A 23,935-nucleotide genomic window follows, 5' to 3' on the forward strand; every position below is an offset into this window, starting at 1 on the left:
ATAATAAAGCGTAATCATTTTTGCCAAACCTATAGGTGTCGCCTAATAAGTGCAAAGTAACAGTGCTGTTAAAAATTTAATCGAGTTCAGTTTGAAAAATCTTTTTATTATAATATACTTAAGGCTGATTCTTTCTGAATTGGAAAAAATTACAAACATATATAATAATAATTTTGAAAACAAATGACAATAATTATTAATGTAATTTTTTCGTGATTGGAAAATTTGTGTCGCCGAAGGAATTACATTCTAAGTGAGGGGAGATAAACAAATGAAGTGAAACTAACCGACTAAAAACGAATAAGCCCGAATAGAATCGAGCAGACTTCGAGTATGTTCGGTATTGGACGCGAGCCTCATTCATCGCGCCTCCTCGGTTGAGTGTTGTGAAATAATATCGTTGTGTGGTGTTTTTTTTATTTCTTCGACAAATACGTATAAATTAGCATTCCCGCGTTGTACTAGGATCAGTAGTACGAATATATTATCTTTAGCTTTGAATTTGTTTTGAAAACAATTTTATGAAAAATGGCGGTTGCGAGCGACGCTCTATATAACACGAGGATGGCGTCTTACGTATCGTCTAGCGCGTATTACGGTTACGTACCTCTCTGTACAAGAGAAAATATGTTTGATCATATTAATGAGTGTAATAGCGACAGCAGTGCACCTAGTATCGCGAGTAACCATTACGGTTCAGCTATGGAAACGGATGATGATGAATATGACTATTCTGCGGCGTCATGCCGTCTGAATAACCATTACGTGATTCCAGAGACGTCGTTGAGGAGGTGGCACGAGGTCGACAATAGACAGCAATACCATTGTTTATCATCGACGGAGCAACAACAGGCGGTCCATGGCGCCGACACGACGCGACGCAGGAACCGGAAACGATCCAATAACGATAGCGGTTCAACTATAGAATTGAAAAAATGTCGTAAAGGTAGGAAAGTTATATGTTTTTGGGAATCTCGAGCAATGAGAGTACGTTTTAAATTTTAACAACTGCTTGCACATTAAGTGATAGTAAGGAAGAACATGCGTATATTATTAGTCGTCCGTTAATAAATAGTAGCGGTGTCTTGTTCCAATTCGTATTCGTATTCGTACGTATTTCAAACAATCCTTGTTAGAGGTCTCTGTTCGAATCTATTTTCTCGACGCGGGAGATTATTTAAACGGAGGAACTTTGTTTGAAAACATTAATATTTATTATTCAATGTAATTGAAATATTTGACAAGCTTATTCAAACGCTTGCTATTATATTTTAGTCACTGTATGTCGTAAAAATTTCATTATATTATACATTTTTGCACATTTAAAAATTATTTGCACTTAAAGTTACTTATGTATACACGTATACATAAGATAGATGAATGTGTACCAAATGCTATGCACTTAATTTTCACAATAAAATTTTTAACATTTACCGTTTACATATTACCTTGGAAAGGAAAATATCAAATTAGCTTTCATTTACGGGCTACTGTATTTACATCTGACTACAGATATTTGCAGTTGACCCAGACATTGAATTTATTTTAAAGCCTGTTGCATCCTGCCTTCTACTTTACAGTGGGTAAATGGTATGTGGTGGAAAAGATAGATGCAAAATTTTTTCATAACCTTGTGAAACTATTAATATGTTTGGTCTTTTTGTACTGGTAAGGATACAATCTACCGATGCAATGGATGGCATAGGAGATTACTAATCAAATTAGTTGATAAGTTAGTGGGTTTCGTTTCAGAGGCAGCTGCGTTTACTATGGTACAGGGAATGCAAAGAACTATGGATTGGCCACAATGCATTATGAGTCAACGTCATTATGCTTAAATTCTATCAACGATAAAACCTTGGATCATTCCTTGGTTATGACTGAAAGCTGCTGCAGGGCAGCAGGTAATCATAGTTTAATATGTAATGCAGATTATAGACATTTATCACCAAGCAATGGTTCTAAGTCGAGTGACAGCAGTGTGGAACTTGGGGAATTATTGTTCGAGACTCATGGATGCTCCATATATCATCATTATAGACAACAACAATTTGCAAAACATGATATTGAAACGGAATTTTAATTAGGTTCTTTAACTTAAACCGTTTTTCATATCTTTTCACATTACATTTGTATTGAAGACCATATTCTTTGTTACATATTTATATCCTCTCCCCAATATGTCATTGCTCTGTTCGTGTGGATCAAAATAAATATTTACTTTTTGATAGATAAAAGTTTATTTTTTTGTTAAATATATCCTGTAGTATACATCCTTGAATGCATACTGAACATGAAGTATTAAATATAAAGACAACTTTCACTGCTTAAATATTACCAAAAAATTTACCTCATTAATTAGATTGGCTTTCAATTGCTTAAATATGTGTATGTAATTTATTTTCCATAAATATTGATATTTATATAGAAAATAAAATACATACACAGTATTTTAATTAATATTGAAGCTTTTATATATTATGCAGCTTTTGAAAGTTCATAAAACTCTGCAATAGTAAATATAATGAAATAAATACTTATTATACAGTCACTGATTAATAACACTGACGGTATCGTCTAGTAGTTAATTTGCCTCTGTCATGTTCATCTTTTGCAGTTGTTTCATCTTCATCACTTTCTACTAGGGCACTTTCTAAAGTCCCTAAGGCTGCTCCCAATGATAATGTCACATCGTCTTGCATTTGTTCATTATTTTCTTCATTGTGATGAATCTATGAGAAACATTTAAAATTAAACATTTCATATAAAAATTCTTTTGTATTAATGTAACAATAATTTACTTGTTGATTGCCAGAAGATTCAGATCTTGATTGATCAGCTTCTGCTAAATCTTCATTGCAACCTGGTTTAAGAGCAGATGCTGAAGCAGAAGCATTGTCGTTGTCAGGAGAACTCGATGTCTAAACATAATGAATAAGTATACATAACATTATTTCTTTATATCTAAACACAGAATATATTAAATTCTTATATTTTGCATGGAATAAAAATAAACTTTTTTTTAGATATGTTTTAATAGCTACTTACAAGTATTTCTAAGCGATCTATTAATGGAACTTGTGCCATAGGAGATGATGAAGAACCAGCATGAGTTGATGCAACTAACTCATTTAATGAACACTGATTTTCCAAATTGAAACCTAATATAGCACCCACGTCTGAATCTTCGTCACTTGATCGACAACTATCACTCCCTGTTTGATCAGCTGCTTCATTCTGTTTACATATGTTAATTAATTAATTTTTAATGAATCTCAATTAATTTAACTCTTTCCCATCGTAACAGTTGTCGGCGCAGATATTCTTTCGTTTCGAATTATTTTCGTTCACACAACGCCGTGACGTACATTCAATTAATTATAACTTGGTAATCTTAATCCATAGGATTATCTGGATTATTACTAGAAACTTTATTCCGTAACTTATCTTTTATTTATATTACACTGGATATACTCTGCACTTCAACGGGAAAGAGTTTGAATAAAATAAAAAATGTAGACATAAAAAAAAAAAAAAAAAAAAAAAAGATATTTTATAATATTAAAATTATGCAAATATAAAAAGATATTTATACCTGAGCATTTTGTAGTGGTTGTGTATCTTGCAAGAAACGGAGACTTATCAATAAAAGAGGAAGTCTTTTGTCTTCGCTTATAGCCGTAATCTCTTTTAAAATTGTTACTAAATTGTCAGGTCTCTTCTTATTAGCTACAACGAGTGACCTAATTACTTCTCTCATTTCAGGACTGTTTAGACATATATGACAAATTTGTTAAAGTTTTATCAATTTATAAACATTTTTTATAATTATTTAACTATAATTTACCTTAAATTATGTAAAAAATTTTCATCATTAGTTGCATGTGGGAGTCTAAATGAGCTATGGGCTTCTTCTCCAGAATTGTCAACTTGTGATACTTCATTTGTTATGATATTACTTCTCATTGTAGTATTTTCTCTTTCTTGTTGCTGTAAATTAGATTGTTGTTGGAGATTTAACGAATACTGTGTTTCTGCTATCATTAATGATGGTAAAGGTAAATTGTCTGTTCCCTGTTCGCGATTTCGTTTATCCTTCCTGAAAACAAAAAGATATTATAGATTAATTCAAAAGAAGGCATATATATTTATTACTTATTACAATATAATTACGTACCCAAGAGAAGTGTGAACTGCACTGCTTGCACTATTTGCAGAAGTAGTAGAATTTGAAATGGATGCTGTAGTAGAATCAGTTACTGTTTTCGCACTCCCAGAGAGTAAGTTTTGTCTCGAGTAACTGAAAAAATTGAAAATGCAGTATAAGTACAATTATTATTTTTTTTTAAAAGCATGTTTATAATGCTAAAAAAACTCAGTAGTTATAACAAATCTAGTTTTCATCAGAATTACAACACATTCCTGTTTAGTATAATGATCACCATCACAAAAATTTATTATGATTATAATTTTAATTACATGCACATTATTAATGGTTATAATTAAACTGATGGAACATCCTATTTTATGAAAAATTCGTTGGCAATTCAATTACATACCCTTGTATTACCTACCAACGTATTTTCCTAAAAAATGTATTTTCCACAATACCAATTAGTATTGTGATCATTAACCACAGTGCTTGTAACTAAACAAATGACAAATACTTGGTGCAAATGGTTTCAATAATAAGTAAAAGGGGAAAGTAATAAGTAAAAAGTATAGATCGTGGAATTTATTATTAAATATGATAATACATTAGATATAAAGAAACACAAAAGATGATAATGTGCAACCTTGTCAGTGAGGAGGTACTAACTCAATGGTGTTGATAAATTTCTGTTAGAAATAACATATACTTTGATGGATATTTTTTATAATGATTCAAAATCATGTAAAACTTTACTCAAACGTTAATAAGGTCTTACAATTAGTCATTTGTTACACCATATATACGTATATAAATCTCAATAAATATAATTCTTAAAAATTTGAATTATTTTTTCTTTTTTTTTTTGTAATCCTATAATTTATATTTTTTCTGCTAAATTTATGTATATAAGGCTTTGATTACCTTCGAAAGTTATCCCAGTAGTTGTTTGCTCTATTTCCAGGTGGTACTTGATTGTTCAATTGTTGTTGTTGATGTTGTTGAGAATTAGTACCTACTACTGAATGAGAAAGTGCAGGAGAAGTATTAGGTAATGAAACAAGATTTGGTAAAGAAGAACTTGGAGGTAATGCTGCATCTAATGTATCAGCAAGATGATGCACACTGCGGCTTAGATTAGAATATTCTTCCTGATTTTCGGAATTATTGCTTCTTTGTACTGCTTGAGATTGTCTTAACTGTAATTGCAACTGAGTAATTGCTGTACGCATAGATTGCAATTCCCGTTGTTGTACCCACAATAATTGACAGCATTGTTGTATAGTTGTACCCATTACTTGAAGTTGTTGTACTTGGAGTTGCTGCACTTGAGAATTTAATAACAAATTGTGATAATACTCCGCAGAACCTATGTTAAAATAATAGGTATCAATGAATTAATAATTATTAATTAAATATTTCATTTGATAAAAATGATTAATAAAAATCTTTGTTATATTACCATGTTGTGATTGATTCATAGGTAGTGGTGGATATCCCCAATAATTTCCTGAAAATCCATTTTCGATAGCTGTTGTTTGAGGACCAATATCCATCAAATTGTCTAACATTTCATCTATATTTTGTTCACCAGAACCACCTATATAGATATTAAATTAAATAAAAACTAATATTTGATTTTTAAGATAATTCATACTTGCCTGCAGTAGCAATCGGAGGCCACACATTTGTAGGTGTACCTGTATGACTAATACGTGAACTAGAACTTCTGTGACTATTCAGATCTGTATTACCGACATTGCGATTAATACTAGATGTTTGACCTTGATCCTATATTTCAATACATAATAAAATTAATTAAAAAAAAATTAGTGACGAGATTAAAGTCAGATACGTATAGTTATGATTAATAATATAACAATATAAAAAATACGTAGATTACTTTTTTGACAAAATCTTCTATCTGGCGTCTTTTTGTTTGAACTGGTTGTATATCACTAATATTATTGCTTTGCTTTTTTTCAATATTAACTCCTATCAATGAAGGAGGTGGTGTGGATCCAGGAAAAATAGATACTGGTGGAGAATGAATAGTAGAAGTTACTAATGGTTGTTTTAAACGCTGTAACTCCGCTCGAGTTGCTTGCAATAATGCAGATTGTTCTTTCAGTTCTCTTGTAACAGCCTAATAGGTAAATAATAAAACATATAATTTTGTTTAATATGATACTTTATCAATGAATCACTTATTGTGTTCATACCTGAACTTCTTCAACAGTAGGTCTGTGTCTAGAATTCCTAGTTTTTTCACGAGTTACATCGTCATTATCAATTTGATTTTCCAATGCATTACTCGAGCTACATAAACTAGCACCTTCTTCCTGGGATTCATTTTCTTCTGCTCCTTCACCATTAACATCCACATCAGGTTCAGGCTCTGATGTAGAATCTAGACATTCTCTGACTCTTGTAGCTTCTTCCATTAAAGCTTTTAAGTGATTGAGTTGTGCTTTCATAGCTTCCAATTCTGCTGCTTTATCTCTAGTCACATTTCTAGAGCCATCAGAGCTCTAAATATAAAGAAAAAAATTATAATAGGATAAAACTTTTTTTTTATCAAAATAAAATCACATAATAAAACATACTAACACAACTGGCTCTGTCTGACATTTCCACAACTTGTAATTCAGCTAAAAGATGGTCCATATGCTTTTTCTTGCTCTGTAATTGAGTAAGTTTACCTCTTAATGCAGCTGTCTCTGATTGTAATTCTTCAACATTTGTTGGTAATGGTGGAACCAAACGATTATTGCCTTCCCATGTAGAAGTTCCAGCAGCTTGATTTTCTTGTTGCAATAAAACTTGTTGGGCTTGTCGAGCTTCATTTAATCTTTCCCTAACACGATGTTGCATTCCAACTAAATTTGCATGATATTCCTGCAATTGTACAAGTTTTCTTTGAGATTCCTCCATTTTTCTACGTAATATCATTTCTCTACTGGTATCAGTATTTTCGTCCCCATCCTCTTTTCCACTATCGCCATTCTGTGATAAAATAATATAAAATTATGATTAATAAGAGTCATATAGATATTTGATAATTTGTTGCTGCATGATGGCCAAGTGAAGGGACGAGCACCTCCATTCCTAATGTTGTATATAGACATTTTTGTGGAGCATTCTGGAGTATTCCAGAATAGTTGCTCCAAAAGTGAGAAATGCCCCCCCCCCAATCCAGACCACTCAAGGGCCCAACTCTTTCCACGAATCCTACAATCTAGAAACAGATTACGGGATAGAGGCAAGAATCGTCACGCTTAGAAATCGCGCAGCAACATGAGAAGAAATAAATAACGTGAATTTAATGACATAAGAAATTAAATAAAAGATCCATAGTAGAAGGGGAATAATATCACTAATCGACGACACAAAAGCTACATGAGTGGTGCCCGGTACTCTCGAACATTTCAAAAATTAAGAAGAAGGAACGCGTATATCCAAGATCTTAGTCATATAAATTTTACTATTCATAATCTAAAAATATAGAAATTAAGTTTGATATTTATAAAGTTATATATATATATATATGTCAAATATTTCTGAAATAATAAAACAAGAAAATTGAACCAAACATATTTTTTTTGAAACAAATTCAAGTTTATAATAGTATAAGTTTTGCGTGTACGTATAATCTGGATTAAAATATTTTATTTAACCGATTGTCAATAGATAATAAATTGAGGCGGAGATTGTATATAAGAAATAAGAAGTAGAATCTCTCTATATATATAAATATTAAAATAAAAAATATTCTTTCAATTGCTTTTGCGGTTCATATTATTACTAAATGAGAAGAGCATGCCATTGATATTAATTATTTAAAGTCATGTTACAGTTTTGTGCCAATAACCTGATTTGTAATCCCATGATTGTGATATGTTTCCAAAAGTTTCGCCAATTTTGTTTCACTGTCACGAAGGTCCTCCACCATTCTGCTTAATTTTTCATTCTGGGTTTGAGCTCGCTACAGTAGATTTATAGTGGACAATGAACATGGAGAAATGTTTGAGTAAAAAAGAAAAAATGTAGCATGCTTTCAATAGTTAAAAATCTGTTATACTTACTGGATCACTAGATTGACTAAGTGAGTCCATCATCGTTGAAGTAATTCCAATATAATCACGAATTTGATTTAAACGACTTTCCACTTGATTTCTATCAGGCTAAAGAGATATTTAATTTTTTAGTGAAAAATTTGTTTCTTAATAGATTTATAAAGTTTATTATTATGTAAAGATCATATATAACAAAATGAAATTGTTATTACCATTTTATCAACATTGGTTGGTTTACTTCCCTGCAAACATGAGGGTGACTGTGCCTGAGATTCCGTTGGTAACACCATTTTTGGCCAAGATGTACAATCCTCAGTCGAATAATTGCAATGTCGTCCACCACTATGTGATACTGTATTAAAAAATATTATATAACATAGTGATAAAACTCGTTAGAATAATTATTTTCTAGAAAATTCTGGACACCTACCAAACTCGGATATTTCCTGATAAGACGTAGAAGGAAGTGATGAAACTGATCTGGTATTGCTATTTTTTGTCGTTCTTAAAGGCCCTCTTTCACTTACAAGTTGCCAATCAAGCTGGAACTAACAACCAAGTTAAATTCTAGTTTTAAATATCCAAATCTAATTGAACTATTACAATTTACACGAAGTCTAGGACAGCTCAGTACAGACGACTCAACCACGCTAAAGTAACAGCTTTCCACATATTGTATTCTTAGAACAAGTATCACCCCACTACTCAACAGTATATTAATAGACTACATCCTAAATAGTAAAGTATGGCTGGCATAAAATAAGCAGAAACATAGTCTTCTATTGGTTACATTCCAATATTAGAAAAAACAGCTTCTACTATATGCTTTTATTGATTCTTACATGGCCAGTATACTTATAGTTAATATCAAGAAAGCTATATATAGTTGTTCTCTAACTTTTTCATTATATATGCAATGAAACTATAAGAATATATTAAATAAAATTTATTAACTATAGATAGTATATAGATTAGTACCAAATTGTTAGAATGCTGTTGTACATGTCTGTGATAAGCAGAACGATTAGCCATTTGTTGATTAGCGGCGGATCGTTCTCTGTTTCTGTCGCTTCTTCTATTACTTTTTGGAAGAGTGCCTGTGTTACGGGGACCATCGTTCATGCCTGACGACATATCTTCTTTTTGTATGTCTTCGTACAATCGGTCATATACTTTAAAACACAATTTTTATTGAAGTGTCGTACACCAGCGGTCCATAATATAAATGAAACTTACATCGTATTATTTTCTTAAATGTGGCTATAAAGAAAATGTCCACATACACCGAAGAGTGAAACGAATTTACAACTGAAGAAAGGAATGTTTCGAGCGATAGATTGACCACTTTGAAAATATGTAACTACATCCAAGAATGTCTTACGTCAAAGTAGTTGGCAGGGTAATAAAAAGAATTGATTACTATAAATAAAGTTAGGCCATTGACGCATTCGTTGCAATGATCAGCAGTACATTGGCTGCGACTTTAGAACACTGATCTAACAGCAGTCCGGTCTGCGGCCATTTTTAAATACAGATTGACATTTTGTTTATTTGCTGCGATGTTCCTGCCGGTTAAAAAAGCACGACTTTTCTTTTCGTACACGATTAATTCATTGAAGAATGTACAAAGAATATTAACAACTATATTAAAGTTTACGTTCCGTTTATAAACTTTGTAGTTCTAACAATCGTTAGGACACGTTCTCATACGCACACACACATATACAAGTAGAAAAATATCTCGAAATAAGTCTTAATCGCTAATATATATAAAAATAATAATTATTAATTCTTCGGAAAATAATCACTGTTCAGACGAAAGGAATCGTCAGTTGCTACACCAACGATTAAACTGTTGAAAAAATAATTTCATTTTTTTTTGTTAGGTGCCGCCATCTATTAACGGCCGTTGTTCATACTGCTCTTCGATCTGAAGTAGGATGTATTTGGATTACGAAGATGGCGTCGTTTCGCGCCATATAGCCAAGCCGTTTTTAATAATAAATAATACATACAGTGAACGTCTACAGAGCAAATGCGGAGAATGTTTATTTTACAAAGGGTATAGCAGAGCGTAGCCGAATTTAAATACGATATGAATATGAATGGCAGCTGTGCAAGGTATAGTATCCATTTGTAAAAATGAATTAAGTTTATGGTTAATGCAAATTTTTATGAAAATAATTATAGGCCTTGAAGAAAAAAAACAACAAAAAAAAAAAAAAAAGAAAAAGAAAAAAAGAAAGAAACAAACAAGAGACAAAAAAGAGCAAACGAATGTTAGCATAAGTAACGTCATCACAAGTTCTCGTATTCTTCGTCCCTACCCTCAAACTCTTCGATGTTATTCCCTCTCCTCGAACACCGGTCTTACCTGTCCGATGCGCACGGCTAGTGGTTGGAGAGGGGGGGAGACGTGTTGGGGCAAGAGACAGTTTTGCGCGGCGATTGCGAGCGTTCGTAAGCACGCGCGGGCTGCGACATTGTGTATGTTTTCACTTGTTCACTCGCTGGTTAGTAGCGTGCGTGCAACAGTGTGCGTGCGCGCATTTTCCTTAGGACCCTTTTATTCCACATTTTTTAATCACTTAATATCTGTGAAATGCTGACGAGCTGGCGACATGCCTATGATAGTATAGTCATCTCGGAACGCACAGCTCCATATTGGTGAGTTCTATATCTCTTTGTTTATATCGATAATTCTCACACTTATTTCTCTTCTTTCACGATAGAACAAGAAAACAAGAGACAAAGAAAAACAGAGAGAGAGAGTGTGAGAGAGATAGAGAGAGAGAGAGAGAGATAGAGAGAGTGAGATAGTGAGAAAGGGAGAGGGAGGAGGGAGAGGATTTGAGGTTAGGTCCAACATTTCATTATAAAAAAAAACATTTTTTAAAAATCAAAATATTCCAAAGAAAAACCATGAGATAATTATATCGTGACAACTTATGTAATGAAATCACATGGAATACCGTGTTATTGTTCTCTGTTTTTTGTTTGCCTTTTCTGTTGCCTATTCTATTTTTTTTTTTTTAAAAAGAAAAACCGATATTTTGTTCCTACGAATTTATTACGATATTTTCGCAAGATACGTGTTAATCATAGTAATCGTAGTACGAAGTGCGAAAGCAACTAGTGAATTTCATTTCTATAAAAAAAACTCTTGATCAGTTTTCGAGCAGCACGTGCTTCTCTGTCATAATAGACTCGACTTCCTACCAGTATTACGTTATAGACGGAACCTTATTAACCTCTCGATTAAACCTAATTGTAAGTTAGTTCGCGTTACAAGGGAGATTATTTAAAAACTAGTTCAAGATTTAACACGGTTATGACCGATATTATAAATTGATTTTACGAGAAAATCGCGGAGTACAATAAAGACAGAATATAACTAATCTATTCACTATTGTCGAGGGAGAAAAAAATATCTTTATGTGAAAGTTTATTTCTTTCTCTCAAGGATCACTTGCCGAGTATACTTTTATGACCTTTATGTTTATTTATACGTATAGAGTCTCTACTTTCATTATTTGTATTTAACATCGAAGAGCGAAGAGCGAAAGAGAAAGAGAGAGGGAGGGAGAAAGAGAGAGAGAGAACCAAGGATATACTGCTGAGTTTACCATGTCTAGAGATCGACGTACCACGGTATCGTGGTGTCTTAAATTATGTAAGGAATGAAAATAGTAACGAGATTCGCGATATTATATCGCGGAGAACTTTTGATGTACATGTACATTTATTGCATATATCACTTATGATTTGCACATTAACATTTTTATTTCGTATATGTTCAACAATGTTGACTTATAATATTTCATTCAAGATCGATCAAGCATAGGACGATCATTTGACAAAGTGATCATAGAAGAATCATAATTATATATTTTCTTGGATTAATTTGTATCAAATCAATGGAATGATCTTTCGGATACGTATGTATATATATATATATATATATATATATACAAAATATCGTGATAATCAATTCGTTATCCTGGAATTAGATTTACGAAACGATAGTGGAAGAATCAGCTGTTGAGCACGATGCTAACGACTTATCTGGAATTTTTGATCCTTAATTAGAACGACACCCATGTAATCGCTATATGCCGAACCTCGAGGTCGAGGAAGTATAACGGCGATTGCACTTAAGACTAACTACTTGTTGCATAATGCATCGATCCCTACCTCGAACAAGCCCTAGCCCTCCAAAGTGTCTTTTGAGAGTTCCCTTAAAATGGTATGTCGTGATGTTTGAACGTGATCGAGCACGTGCGAACGCGACACGTTTTATTATTCCCATACATATACAGGTATGTACATATATAAGTGTGTATATTATGCATATAAATGAAAGTTAAGTGTATATAAATATAGAGATATAAATGTAAAACCAGGGAGAAAAGTCGATATGTCCGGCTGACTTTTCCTTCATTCACGAGAACCCTCATCTGTCTCCTCTCTGCTATATATATATGTAACACATCTCCGTGTGTGTATATACTGTATGTCTTACAGAAGGTCTTGCTTTTATATTTTAAACTGAAGTATATGATCGATAGCAGTGTGTGTTAGGCACGTTAAATCCGGAAGCTTTACGTGATCCGTTCTATCGCATGTCCTCTTTTCACGGTTATGATTTTCTTTCACGTGAAATTAACTTCCGTGACGAGTTCAAGACATTTTTATTATTACTACTTCACTCTTTTACTAGCACGTTTTAACGCGAAATGCCGCATGAGATTTCTATCATCATTGCTTTCAGTGTGAAAATTTTCATGTCTGAGAAAAATAAAAATAACACGTATATAAAGTTCGCGCGTACGTGTGTATGTGTATGTATACACACTTTTATACGATGTGTTGATTTTTGAGAGAAACAAAAAGTCGTCCCCAGAAAGTTTACACTAAAAATATCGTTGGACGACATACTACGTATGTTATTCGGACGCGAATGAACGCGTTCGACGAATCTTTGTTTCGTTACACTCCTTTTGCTTTATTTATAGTTTTAATAGCGAGATCGAGTAACACATCGTACGAGGATTTTTCAAGGTGCGTGCGATTATATATCACTCACCGAGCACCGGCCAGCTTTTCATTCCGTCTGACCCAATTCGTACGGGTTATTTTTACAAAGAATGGGAACAGTCTGAAAGATGGGAGTCCGAAAATCCTTTTCGTAAGTTCCCGCTGGCCTAACATAAAAAGAGAGAGAGAGAGAGAGAAAGAGAGAGAGCTGATTTTTTTTTTACCAAATCGACATCTCGTACCTTCTCATTGTTCTCCGTTGATAAAGAATCTTAGGATTACATCTTACCATTAATTTCTAGTTTTATGATTAGATTAAATTACACAATGAAAATATCTCGAAGTCAATGTAATATCAAAATCAAAATAATGAACTCGTCTATATGACTTCTGTATGATGTCCTAGAACCGTCAAGGAAACTAAAAAGCTTTTAATGCTGAAAGTGAAAGTCGGTCAAATACACGAAGTCCTATTGTTGATAGGACTTACAACACGATCAACGTACTACGTGTATATCGTGAATAATTGGTTGCCAAAACAAATAGATTATATTAACCGGAATTTCCTTAACTCTTCATTCTCGAATCACATCATCAAAGGAATGAAAGATCGCCAGAGATTATCGAATCTTCGTAATCCTCTCTTACAGATGTATCCGTAATTTTACGTATGTACGTATGTAAACTATAAATATGAAAGCAAATGACATTGTATGAACGGCTGGCATTTTGACGACTTTCGGTGTTTACAGAAATAAATTATAGCCCGTTTGGTTGACCGCTGTGAAGTCCACGCGATTCGAATATATACATACTTACATATATATATATATATATATATATATATATATATATATATATATATATATCTAGGTGCAACCTGTTTCGCCGGTACTTTATATACATTCTCGTCACTCTTCTGGCAATTAGAAAGTCACTCTCTCGGACGTGCCAACTGTGTTCTACTAACTCGGTAGGATCGGATAAGAGGGTTAAAAGATGCAATGGAATTCGTTGCAATCTATTTAATAGGTTGGAACAACGTAACGTCCATTGCATAATAGGAATAAACAGAATCCTTCTATTTTTTTTTTTTTTTTTTTTTTTTTTTATTATTATTTATATCATTTGTTTCATTGGAACTTTTATAGATCGATTTTCGACCGATTAGATACCATCGAATGTTCGTCCTTAATCTCCGGAATAACTGAAATCCAGTCTTTTTTTCGGTGGCAAACTCGTTGATCAAGCTAAAGGTGTATATATATATATATATATATATATATCTACGCTGACCATCGTTATTTTTCAAGGATCGATGGTCAATTTGTGAATACGATTCTAACCGAACATTATCTGTTTATATGATGCCTCACCTAGTTGAATGACAATCACTTTTCATTAGTCTTGTCGACGATGAAGGACAGAAACAGAAAAAAAAAGGGAGACAGAGGTGAATAATAGTGTTGTGATAGTAGATAGGGGAAGTAATGGAAAGATATACGAAGTGCGTTTAATCATGTTATTTTTTTGAGGGAGTGGCCAGAGACTCGACAGAGTACTCTCACCCCAAATATACTTGATAAAGGCCTTACCTTACGATTGGAGCGCAAAGTATATTCAAAATAACGAGAACGATCACGCAAGGATTTGAATGAATGAATAATAGGAATCTAAACTTATATGAATTCATTGTTGCGAGTTATATCTGTATGTAATCGAAAGAAAATTGATATATATATATATATATATCAATTTTTAATACCTTCGATTCGAATTGAAATTCCCGTTAGATCAAGCCTAAAGCCGACTTATCGTTATTGTCTTTGAATATATCTATATATCTGTATGTATAGATTTCGTAGAATATGATTTATAGAGCTGTGTCGTTCTCGACGATGAAAAGAGTAGCACGAAAACTCTAATTCAGAGGAAGGGTGCGGTATTATTATGTAGATGTTTTTTTTATCGAAGATCCGACATCGTTTGTTACCAATTGCAAACACAAAGATACACGGTACACGCCTTATTTTCGAGATAAAGGCGCCACGCCTTATTTACCATGGTTTATCATATTTTATATATAATTCGTGGTAATTATACGAGAAATCCTTAAAATTCGAATCGATTAATCGATGGATCACAAGGCAATATTTGTTCTATTTCTTTGTTTCTTTCTTTTTGGTTCTGTTTTCTTCTTCTTTTTTTTTTTTTTTTTTTTTTACGTTTGTTTCCTTTGCTTTTTATTCGTTTTTGATCCGAGGCAACCGAGTAGAAATCAAATCATAATTTTATTTCTTTCTTTTTATTTCATTTTATTTTTTTTTAATTTTTTTTTTTTTTTTTTTTATTTTTTTTATTTTTCTCGTTTCCCCGGTCTATCAGCAGATATATTTTCATGATTGTAAATTCAATTAAATCTTAACTCATTTATACATTCTAACTGGAATATACAACCAAAAGGGATTTTCTCTCGCGTTGAGAATATTTAATATGTACGTATAGATATATATATATACTAAAATACATATTTACACGTAGAAACCTGTTTTCATTCAAAGAAAAGTAATAATCACTTTGCACGATTGAACATCCGCATTAACGACACTCTAGAGAATTGACATTTTCACGATTACCAAGCGTGATATCCTTTGAGAGATATCCTTGTTCCTTTAAAGGGCATCCTTCGGCGATTGACCTCTAAGATAGGGATAAAAAAAAAAGGAAACAAAATAAAAGTAACTTAATTGAACTTTAATACACTATTATTGATGGCGGTGGTAGTTGAGACCTAATAATCAAACACGATCGATCCTTCTCAATTATTTAGTATTTGACTAGTTGTAGGCAATTTTCACGATACTAGGTAACCGCGAAGCAATTTGTTATCGATACATCAACGTTGGTTTGTGTTATATTTCGATATGTATCTATTATATTCGTATCTATGTCTTCTTCGAATTTTTTTGTTACGATGAATTAATCAATGTAATCATAACGTCTCTTGGAATGATAGAGTTTTGTGAGATTGTTCGTGACAGATAGCTTCTATTTCTTTATTTTCGTCCTTCAAAATCTTCGATCTTATCACATTTAAGCTTTCGTGTTCTGACTCTATCTTTTATTACATATCACATAATATACTTCTATTTTATGTAGATATATACATATACTTGTTTAATACGTTGTCCCAAATTGATTTCGTTAGCTTTGGACTTTTCTATATTGAATTCTTTTCTTCGAGAAATTCGATCATATCAATGCTGATTAAATAAAAAAATCGATTAACATTAATAATTAGTTTACGTTCGTCTGAAAAAAGTTAGAATACAAGAAGCGCGAGGTTTTTTTTTTCCTCTTTTAATACACTGAAGATCGATATTTTTATTAATGATACAGAAGATAATTGTTTCTTCGTACGAACGTTTATCTTGTTGATATGACCTTTATAAAATAATACTTATAAAAAAATAAACATATTAATGAAATTGTTTAAACCAGGGAATCTCAATTATTTATGCTTCATGCAAAAATAGAATATAAATATGTATTTTAACTGGTGTGCACTCCTTGTATAGATAGATAAAACTGTATTTATAATATAACAATAAGAATAAATTTTATATTCATAAACTACATATGTATAATGTTCCTAAATATTTGACTTATACTTGTCATATCGAGGGGATCCCATAAAACTTTTCAATATTTTTCTTTTTTTTTTTTTTCGAACTTTTACAGCATATTCTCGGAAGTTTTATCGCATATTTCACTTTGAGAATTTGTGACAAACAAATTGTTGCGTGCAATGAGTTCATCGATATTATATTTGTTTAAAGTTTGATAAACAAATGATAAAACACGTATGTTATCTTTTGATTAGATACATACAATACAATGAATTCGAAAGTATTAGGTGTTCCTTTCTTGATTCTTCGAAATTTTTTATATTGATTTATTATATAAGTTCGAAAATTTTCAGAACAATCAAACAAGATTCGATCGATTGATATGATTGGATTGCAAGCTTCTTCGAATTTTCTCTCTCTCTCTCTCTCTCTCTTTAGCTTTAACTCTAGCTCTCTTTTTCTTTCTTTTACGGTAAAATCGATCGTATTCCCTTTTATCGTCATGTCGCTATCGGTCAACGAAGTGCACGATATCAAGTTGCACATATGTATCTATACAGTGACTTTTCATGTTAGTGAAAAAACATTAGTCTTTGCTGTGTGTTCCATGATGTCCGTCGTCGTCGTCATTGTCGTCGTTGTCGACGTTTCTTTTACATCGGTTATCACGAAAGACACCAAGGAAGGCTTTGCGACTTTTCGTTTTTATATCCAAGAGGAGAATACCGAAGGGACGACCCTCCCTCTCTTTCATTCTGTCTGTCTCTCTCTCTCTCTCTCTTTCTCCTGATTCGTTAGAAATTTCTTCGGTCTTTTTCACGGCTAGTCAACGAAAGACGCCGCGACCAGTAGCGGCGTGTCAGTTTTGTCGAACACGCGCGAGTGAGACGTGCCGTTCGAGTGCGATTATCCAAAGATAAGAATACCTCGTTTTCTTCACTATAAAAAAAGAAAAGAAAAGAAAGAAAGAAAAAGAAAAAAAAGTTTTTTAAAAGTAAGGATCTTCGTTGAATTTAAAGGATCTTTTATAGAACGTAACGATATTAAATTGTTATTTTTCAAGGATTTTCCAATTACGAATGAAATGCGAAAATGTTGGTCGTCGTCGTCGTCGTCGTCGTCGTCGTCGTCATAAATTTCACAAGGACAATGTGTCAGAAATATCGGTGGTTTTACATTTACACAAAGGACGTTGGTTTACTCCTTTCTTGTTGAAAAATGCTTTTAAATAGATTCATTTCTGTTATTTAAAACGAGAGATTTCAAAAAGGTTTTTTAACGAGAAGGATTTAGGTTGTCCAGGTGACGAGCCATGTATGTATGTACATTTTCCGTGACATAAAATTTCTTCCAACAATATACCGTATGTGCCCACGTGTTTCGAGTTTAGTTGCTTTGGCAAGGCTTACGACAGGGAGAATGACTTATTTCCGAACGCTGGCGTCATTGGCGGACCGATAGGAACGACATTAGATTTGTTGTGATCAGGATCGTAAAAGTTATCGGAGGAAGGATGCCATTTAAAAACACACTTCGGACGAATCGCTTGCTCGTAGTGAGTAAAAATTCATCCTCCTTTCTTTTGTTCTTCGGAGGAATACAATTTTGCTCACGTTTATTTCTCTCTCCCTCTCTCTCTCTCTCTCTTTTTTTCTTTTTTCTCTCTCTCTCTCTCTCTCTCTTTCTATTTTCTTTTTTCTCTTTCTCTCTTCAAACTTCTATTTTGTTTTTCCTTTTGCCCCATACTCGAAAGTTTCTTCTATTCCAATTACAAAATGAGACCACCGCACAGTAGATCGATTACGAGCTTTCTCCCCTATTTTGTTTCTCTTTTTCTTTTCTTTCCGAAAAATTACCATAAGTAAATGAGCGATATGTTATTCTAGCTATTTGCACGCGCTTACATCATACATATATACATATATACATACATAATACATATATACATAGATAAGGGTCGAGTTGGCTCGCTGTCTGGCTGGATAGGTGGCTAGCTGGCTGACTAGTCAGCACTTTCATTGGAAGGAATACACTAAATGTCATTTATCGATATTCTGTCATTTAATTATTATTTGAACAAAGAAACGTTTCGTAACGATAATGAAAATAATTTATCACTTGCAAAAGAGGTTTTTTTTTTTTTTTTTTTTTTATAATTGTCGTGAATTTCTGTCCCACTTTTTATAATTCCTTTTTATCTTTTTATAGATTTATAACATATCTTTTATATGTTGTTGACATCTACATTGTTAAATATATATGTATAAAAAAAAAAATTTGCTTTGAAAGTAATATTTTTTAACAATTTTTAAAAATTCGTCATTCGGGATGTGTCGTGTCTTGAGATCGCTCATCCGAATGAAAATAATAGCTACGACCGGTTGTGGCATTTAGAACGAAGAAGATCGCTATCGTTGCATTTGCGGTGGTCGCGTTTCCGTGTTCTATTTTCACCTGCGAGCTCCGAAGGCCACGAATATCGCGTTAAAATTTATCTCGAAATTGTAATGAAAAGAAAAGAAAAGAAAATATAACGATTCGTTGTGAGTGTCTACTTGACCAATGTCTGTATAAGAGGTGTATACATGTAATCTAATTCGATTTTAATATTTACGAAATGCACATCAGCCGATTAGATAGATAAAATGCTTGTATTTGATTTTTAAGAGGAAAAGAAAAAAAAGAAAAAAGAAACGTACTCTATATTTTTAATCAATCGTCATTATTATAATAAATATTTACAATAATGATCTTTTTATTTGCTATTAGTAAATTACTAAATAGTTTTAACGTAAAAACCTAAATGAACCTTTTACGTTTATAATTATTAATTATTATTCACGAGTAGCGTACAATAAACGTCTAAAAATATAATCAGATTTTTTCTGCTGACATAATATATATCTATAAGGACAATAAAAGTAACTATCGAGAAATTATCGAATTAAGTTAGACTTTTATAAATTTTATCTTTATATAGTACTCTCTGATGACAAAACGACGGTATGTATCGTTCACAAAGAAAAATTTACTCGATAAATATAAGTTATTTCGCTTGTTAATAATACATTGATAATTCATACATTGATGATGATGCTTTCGTACCTAGCTGTCTCTACTGAGTGCTTGAAAAAATATATATATACTTACATACACATATCTGCAATGCTTATTTGAATAAATCGATATATAAAAGTTCTCTTTTGTTTTGTTTTGTTTTTTCTTTTTTGTTTTGGTTCCTTTTTTTTTCTTTTTTTTCTTTTCTTTTTTTTTTTTTACATAAAAAGAAATAACGTCATAAAATACATATTTATCTATCTTTTCATACTTATCTATATTTTTATATACATTATTTATTTTTTTTTCGATTTTGTCGATAATTTTTATTGCAATGTCAAAGGTTACTACGTATATATTGAATGAGTCATGAGATTTATCCTAAACCATTAACTACGATTGTAAAAATACTACGATAACGCATTTAAATACGTAATATAAGTGTTATAATATAATATATAATTCTTTTTTCTTTTTTTTTTTTTTTCAATGAGAAGTTTTCTCCTTTTCGTTTTCAAATCATTAATCAAAAAAACATTGTAACCCTTGTACGAAGGACACGCATACACGTACATACATACATACATGCATAAATACATACATATGTACGACTATAGTTTTTACTCAAGTCTCAAATTTCAAAGGCAAAGCTTACGTAATTAGTGAATCATCCTAATGACGAACGTTCCTGGTGTTTGTTCGTTTTAGGCTCCAGCTCGTTCAATGCAACCACCCGGCAGGGGGAACCCGAGGGTTCCCAGTCCTGGTCCGTTGCGACCTTATACACCACCAGACCTTTCTTCCATCCCTCATATGGACGGCACACCATCGCACAACAGCAGCGATTTAATCCGTAACAACGGTACTTTATCATCACCAACGACAAGTAACAATACGCGTATTGCCGACGAAGTCTCAAAGGACAATCAACCTAACATTGGACCCTATATCGTTGGTAGTCCAATCGATTTAGGAAATATCGATAATGTCGATAATATCGGCCTTCGTCTCGATCCTGTTTTGCGTCGTAACATAAGAGGAAGAACTCGGGAACATATCGAACTTCAGGAAGCACCTGCATCTGAATTAAACTCGGAAGGTATATTATTTATTCTTTATTATTTCCTTCGTCTATTTCATACGAAACAACACTAACAAGATTTTAAATAATAATCGTGTATTTAACGATTAAATTAATCTATCATTACTGCCATTTGAAATAACTTTTTTTGTTTTTGTTTTTATCTCATAACCTTAAAAAAAAAAAAAATTTTATAGATCTTAAGGAAAATTGTTTTATATAACAAACAGGAAAGATGTTCGATTTATTCGTCATCTTATATCAATTATTTTGTTTACTTAATTATATGTCAAAGACAATGAATAAACAATATTATCTCATCTGAATATTGTTATTATTGATTTAGCCTATGTGATGCTAATGATTCAAATAAAATTTTTTTTTCGTAAATGAGACAATATTTTATAATTTATGTGCTTAAAAAATAATAATGAAAGAAAAGAAAAGGAGTTTCGTACGGAATAGACTGAGATAGACGTCATATGGCAAAGATTATTATCGTTTGCATCTTTTAGATGGAGTCCAGGCCTTTTAATACGCATTTATGTTACGCCTACGACAGATCGATCTTCGATGATAAATAATTTTAAAATGCTTCCGATGATATATATAGTTCTTTTGCAATCGTCACAATAGATATTTCAAAAATTTAGAATGAAATAATTATTAAATAAGTATCAATTTCGTGAGTTTCATTGTCAAATTTTTTTACGAAACATAGTGAAATAGTATCGATAATGGCTTTAGGTTTTTTCTTAATTATACTTCATGAATTTTAATCGCAAGATAGAAACAAAGAAGAACATTGAGAGTGACGAACGTGATACCTCGTTAAAAAATACACTTGTTGAGCGAAAGGCAATTGATCGATTCTTTTGTGCAATGTAAAAGATATTTAAAAATAATGGACCTGTCGGATGAGAAGCATGATTGCACGCGATAATTACAAAATTGTCTAGTATCCACGATAATCAGCAATTACGAATATTTCCTTTCGAGATAAGTAATTACGAGTAATTGTTTTCAAGATCTGACATTTTACTATCCTACAATTATTACCTTGTAACATTGAATTTTAACAAGATATCGTTATTATTATATAATAATTCTTTGCTATTGCATGATTTTTATGAAATTTTCATCAAAGAATTATTCCAATAATACGAACGTTCATATTATTAATTAATAATATCAATCGCATTATTTGTTTCAACGTAATATTTAATTATATTTGTTGTCATATTAATTATATGATATTTTATGAATTCGATATTTCTGAATTAATTGATTTCAAGGCTCCCGCGTAGAAGAAGAGTCGACAGTTAAAGGCAATGTTGTCCTTGGCCTATCGGCTTTGGGTATTCGTCGTGTTTATCGACGTCACACTGGCTCGTACACTCCCTGCACAACATATATTGCTTTACATAAAATAGTTTAGAGGAAGGCACAGTAGCAGCAGCACAGTGCTGACATCAACTTGTTGCCTATAACGAGCGCATGCGCGTTCGTTAATTCACAGGGCTGGCTCATCTTCATAATCTAATCCCATATTTGTTATATTAATCAATGCAAAGAACGTTTACCGACTAATTACATTGTATAATAATTAATTTTCTTTCACTGATTATCGTTCTTTTTCTTTTTCTTTTTCTTCTTTTTCTTCTCTATTCTTTGAGAGCATAGTTATTTTACGTTGGTAAACATGAGAAAGATCGACCAATCACGGCGGATGTATTAGGAAAAAAAAAAAAAAAAGAACTTTTTTCTACGATCTTGTACTATCAATCGAATATCCTACACTTTTATACGTGTTTATTCGCAGTGATAATTAATCAAACATATTCTCAATTAAAATTTAATCGCTTGAATTAGGTAGAGGGCACATCGACAACGATGTACAGCCCTTGTATTCGTCTCATATCGTTGTTGCGGTGTTCGTTCTATATGATGCATAGGCCGTGACTATGAAGAGAGGAGAAAGAGGAGAAGAGGTCGAACAGTACTAGCAGATACGGGAGCCGGCATTCTCGGCGACAAAATAATTCGATCGCGGGTTATTATTATCGAACACATTTTATATTATTGATCTTATTAAGTTCGATCATGCGTTGAAAGTTGGATTTAATGATTCGAGTCTCGTCATTTTATTAGATATCATTCTTCGTTTCTTTCTTTCTCTCTCTCTCTCTCTCTCTCTCTCTCTCTCTCTCTCTCTCTCTCTCTCTCTGTTTTCCAAATCTTTGGGGAAGCCGATCATGAGTGACGCACGTGCACGCACGTACGTCGGGTTATCATGCGAATGGGGGTGTGGCAGCAAGATCCTTAAGATTTCTTTTTCCGGCTGCTGTTAGATGACGTAGAACGATCGTCGTCGACGAGTTCATTTTGTTGTGTGATGAAGTAGTCTCAGTCGACTCATCTCATACTCGTTGGGTATAATTATCTTCTGTGGGAGGTAGATAAAGATAGAGATATATAGATAAATAGATAGATGGATAGAGAGAGAGAGAGAGAGAGAGAGAGAGAGAGAGAGAGAGAGAGGGAGAGAGAGAGAGAAAGAGCACGAGTCAAATGCGTCAGTGTGCGTCTAGCGTGAATGTGTTGTTTGTGAAGCACAAAGAGCGGTGCCACCTTCGAAGCGAGTGACCGTGACCGTGAAGCAAAACGAAAGGTTTGAGATCGATCGTGAGATGTCGAGACGAATCGTCGTCGTGAGACCAAACTCTTTTATCTGTCATCCCGATCCTATTTGATTTCATTATTATTGTTATTTTTTTTCTTCCCTTCTTTTTCATTCATTCATGTCTCTTTACTCAACGTAAATATGTTCGTATTCGTTAAGAAGCTTCGTTAAGAAGATTATTTGCATTATCGTTTAACATTCTAAGGAATCAATTTTAATTGG

The 23,935-nt window shown here is 32.6% G+C and overlaps 3 protein-coding genes across 17 annotated transcripts in view; 2 read left to right on the forward strand and 1 right to left on the reverse strand.

The window, feature by feature from the left end:
• Positions 1–256: 256 nt before the first annotated feature.
• On the forward strand, positions 257–2,237 carry LOC124423753. The gene is made up of 2 exons (XM_046961887.1): positions 257–946; positions 1,755–2,237. The coding sequence occupies exons 1-2, from the start codon at positions 529–531 to the stop codon at positions 2,081–2,083; spliced, it is 747 nt and encodes a 248-aa protein (XP_046817843.1). The 5' UTR covers positions 257–528; the 3' UTR covers positions 2,084–2,237.
• On the reverse strand, positions 2,217–10,084 carry LOC124423752. 5 transcript variants are annotated; one of them, XM_046961881.1, is made up of 18 exons: positions 9,463–10,083; positions 9,205–9,398; positions 8,657–8,774; positions 8,439–8,578; positions 8,236–8,334; positions 8,022–8,135; positions 6,761–7,156; positions 6,373–6,681; positions 6,054–6,296; positions 5,812–5,941; positions 5,613–5,750; positions 5,075–5,519; positions 4,178–4,300; positions 3,848–4,099; positions 3,596–3,767; positions 3,049–3,237; positions 2,802–2,921; positions 2,217–2,732 (listed from the first exon to the last, which is right to left on the reverse strand). In XM_046961881.1, exons 2-18 carry the CDS (start codon positions 9,358–9,360, stop codon positions 2,556–2,558), a joined length of 3,321 nt encoding a protein of 1,106 aa, XP_046817837.1. In that variant the 5' UTR covers positions 9,361–9,398; positions 9,463–10,083; the 3' UTR covers positions 2,217–2,555. The 5 variants fall into 5 exon arrangements, with proteins under 5 accessions (XP_046817837.1, XP_046817838.1, XP_046817840.1 ...); XM_046961882.1 differs by lacking the exon at positions 8,022–8,135 and having other exon boundaries at positions 9,463–10,084; XM_046961884.1 differs by lacking the exon at positions 9,205–9,398.
• A 7,890-nt stretch (positions 10,085–17,974) lies between these two features.
• The window catches only part of LOC124423750 (probable phospholipid-transporting ATPase IA), a 16,958-nt gene continuing 10,997 nt past the window's right edge, over positions 17,975–23,935 (forward strand). For 4 of the 11 annotated variants that reach the window (XM_046961868.1, XM_046961873.1, XM_046961872.1 and 1 more), the window contains exons 1-2: positions 17,976–18,447; positions 20,658–21,048. In XM_046961868.1, the coding sequence (XP_046817824.1) occupies positions 18,406–18,447; positions 20,658–21,048 (433 nt within the window). In that variant the 5' untranslated portion in view covers positions 17,976–18,405. Of the gene's footprint in view, positions 18,448–20,657; positions 21,049–22,980; positions 23,084–23,181; positions 23,486–23,519; positions 23,742–23,768 lie in introns of those variants that run through there. The other 7 variants (XM_046961870.1, XM_046961869.1, XM_046961877.1 and 4 more) reach the window with 7 other exon arrangements.

Source organism: Vespa crabro, chromosome 4 (genome assembly GCF_910589235.1).
Source record: "Vespa crabro chromosome 4, iyVesCrab1.2, whole genome shotgun sequence".
NCBI lineage: Eukaryota > Metazoa > Arthropoda > Insecta > Hymenoptera > Vespidae > Vespa > Vespa crabro.

Excerpts from the sequence above, each read along its gene's own strand:
- LOC124423753 (XM_046961887.1), top strand. The coding sequence starts at position 529 with ATGGCGGTTGCGAGCGACGCTCTATATAACACGAGGATGGCGTCTTAC. Across the intron at positions 947-1,754 it reads ATTGAAAAAATGTCGTAAAG|GCAGCTGCGTTTACTATGGT; the intron begins GTAGGAAAGTTA and ends TTCGTTTCAGAG.
- LOC124423752 (XM_046961881.1), bottom strand. The coding sequence starts at position 9,360 with ATGTCGTCAGGCATGAACGATGGTCCCCGTAACACAGGCACTCTTCCA. Across the intron at positions 5,751-5,811 it reads GCCTCCGATTGCTACTGCAG|GTGGTTCTGGTGAACAAAAT; the intron begins GCAAGTATGAAT and ends ATATCTATATAG. Across the intron at positions 3,768-3,847 it reads AATTTTTTACATAATTTAAG|TCCTGAAATGAGAGAAGTAA; the intron begins GTAAATTATAGT and ends ATGTCTAAACAG.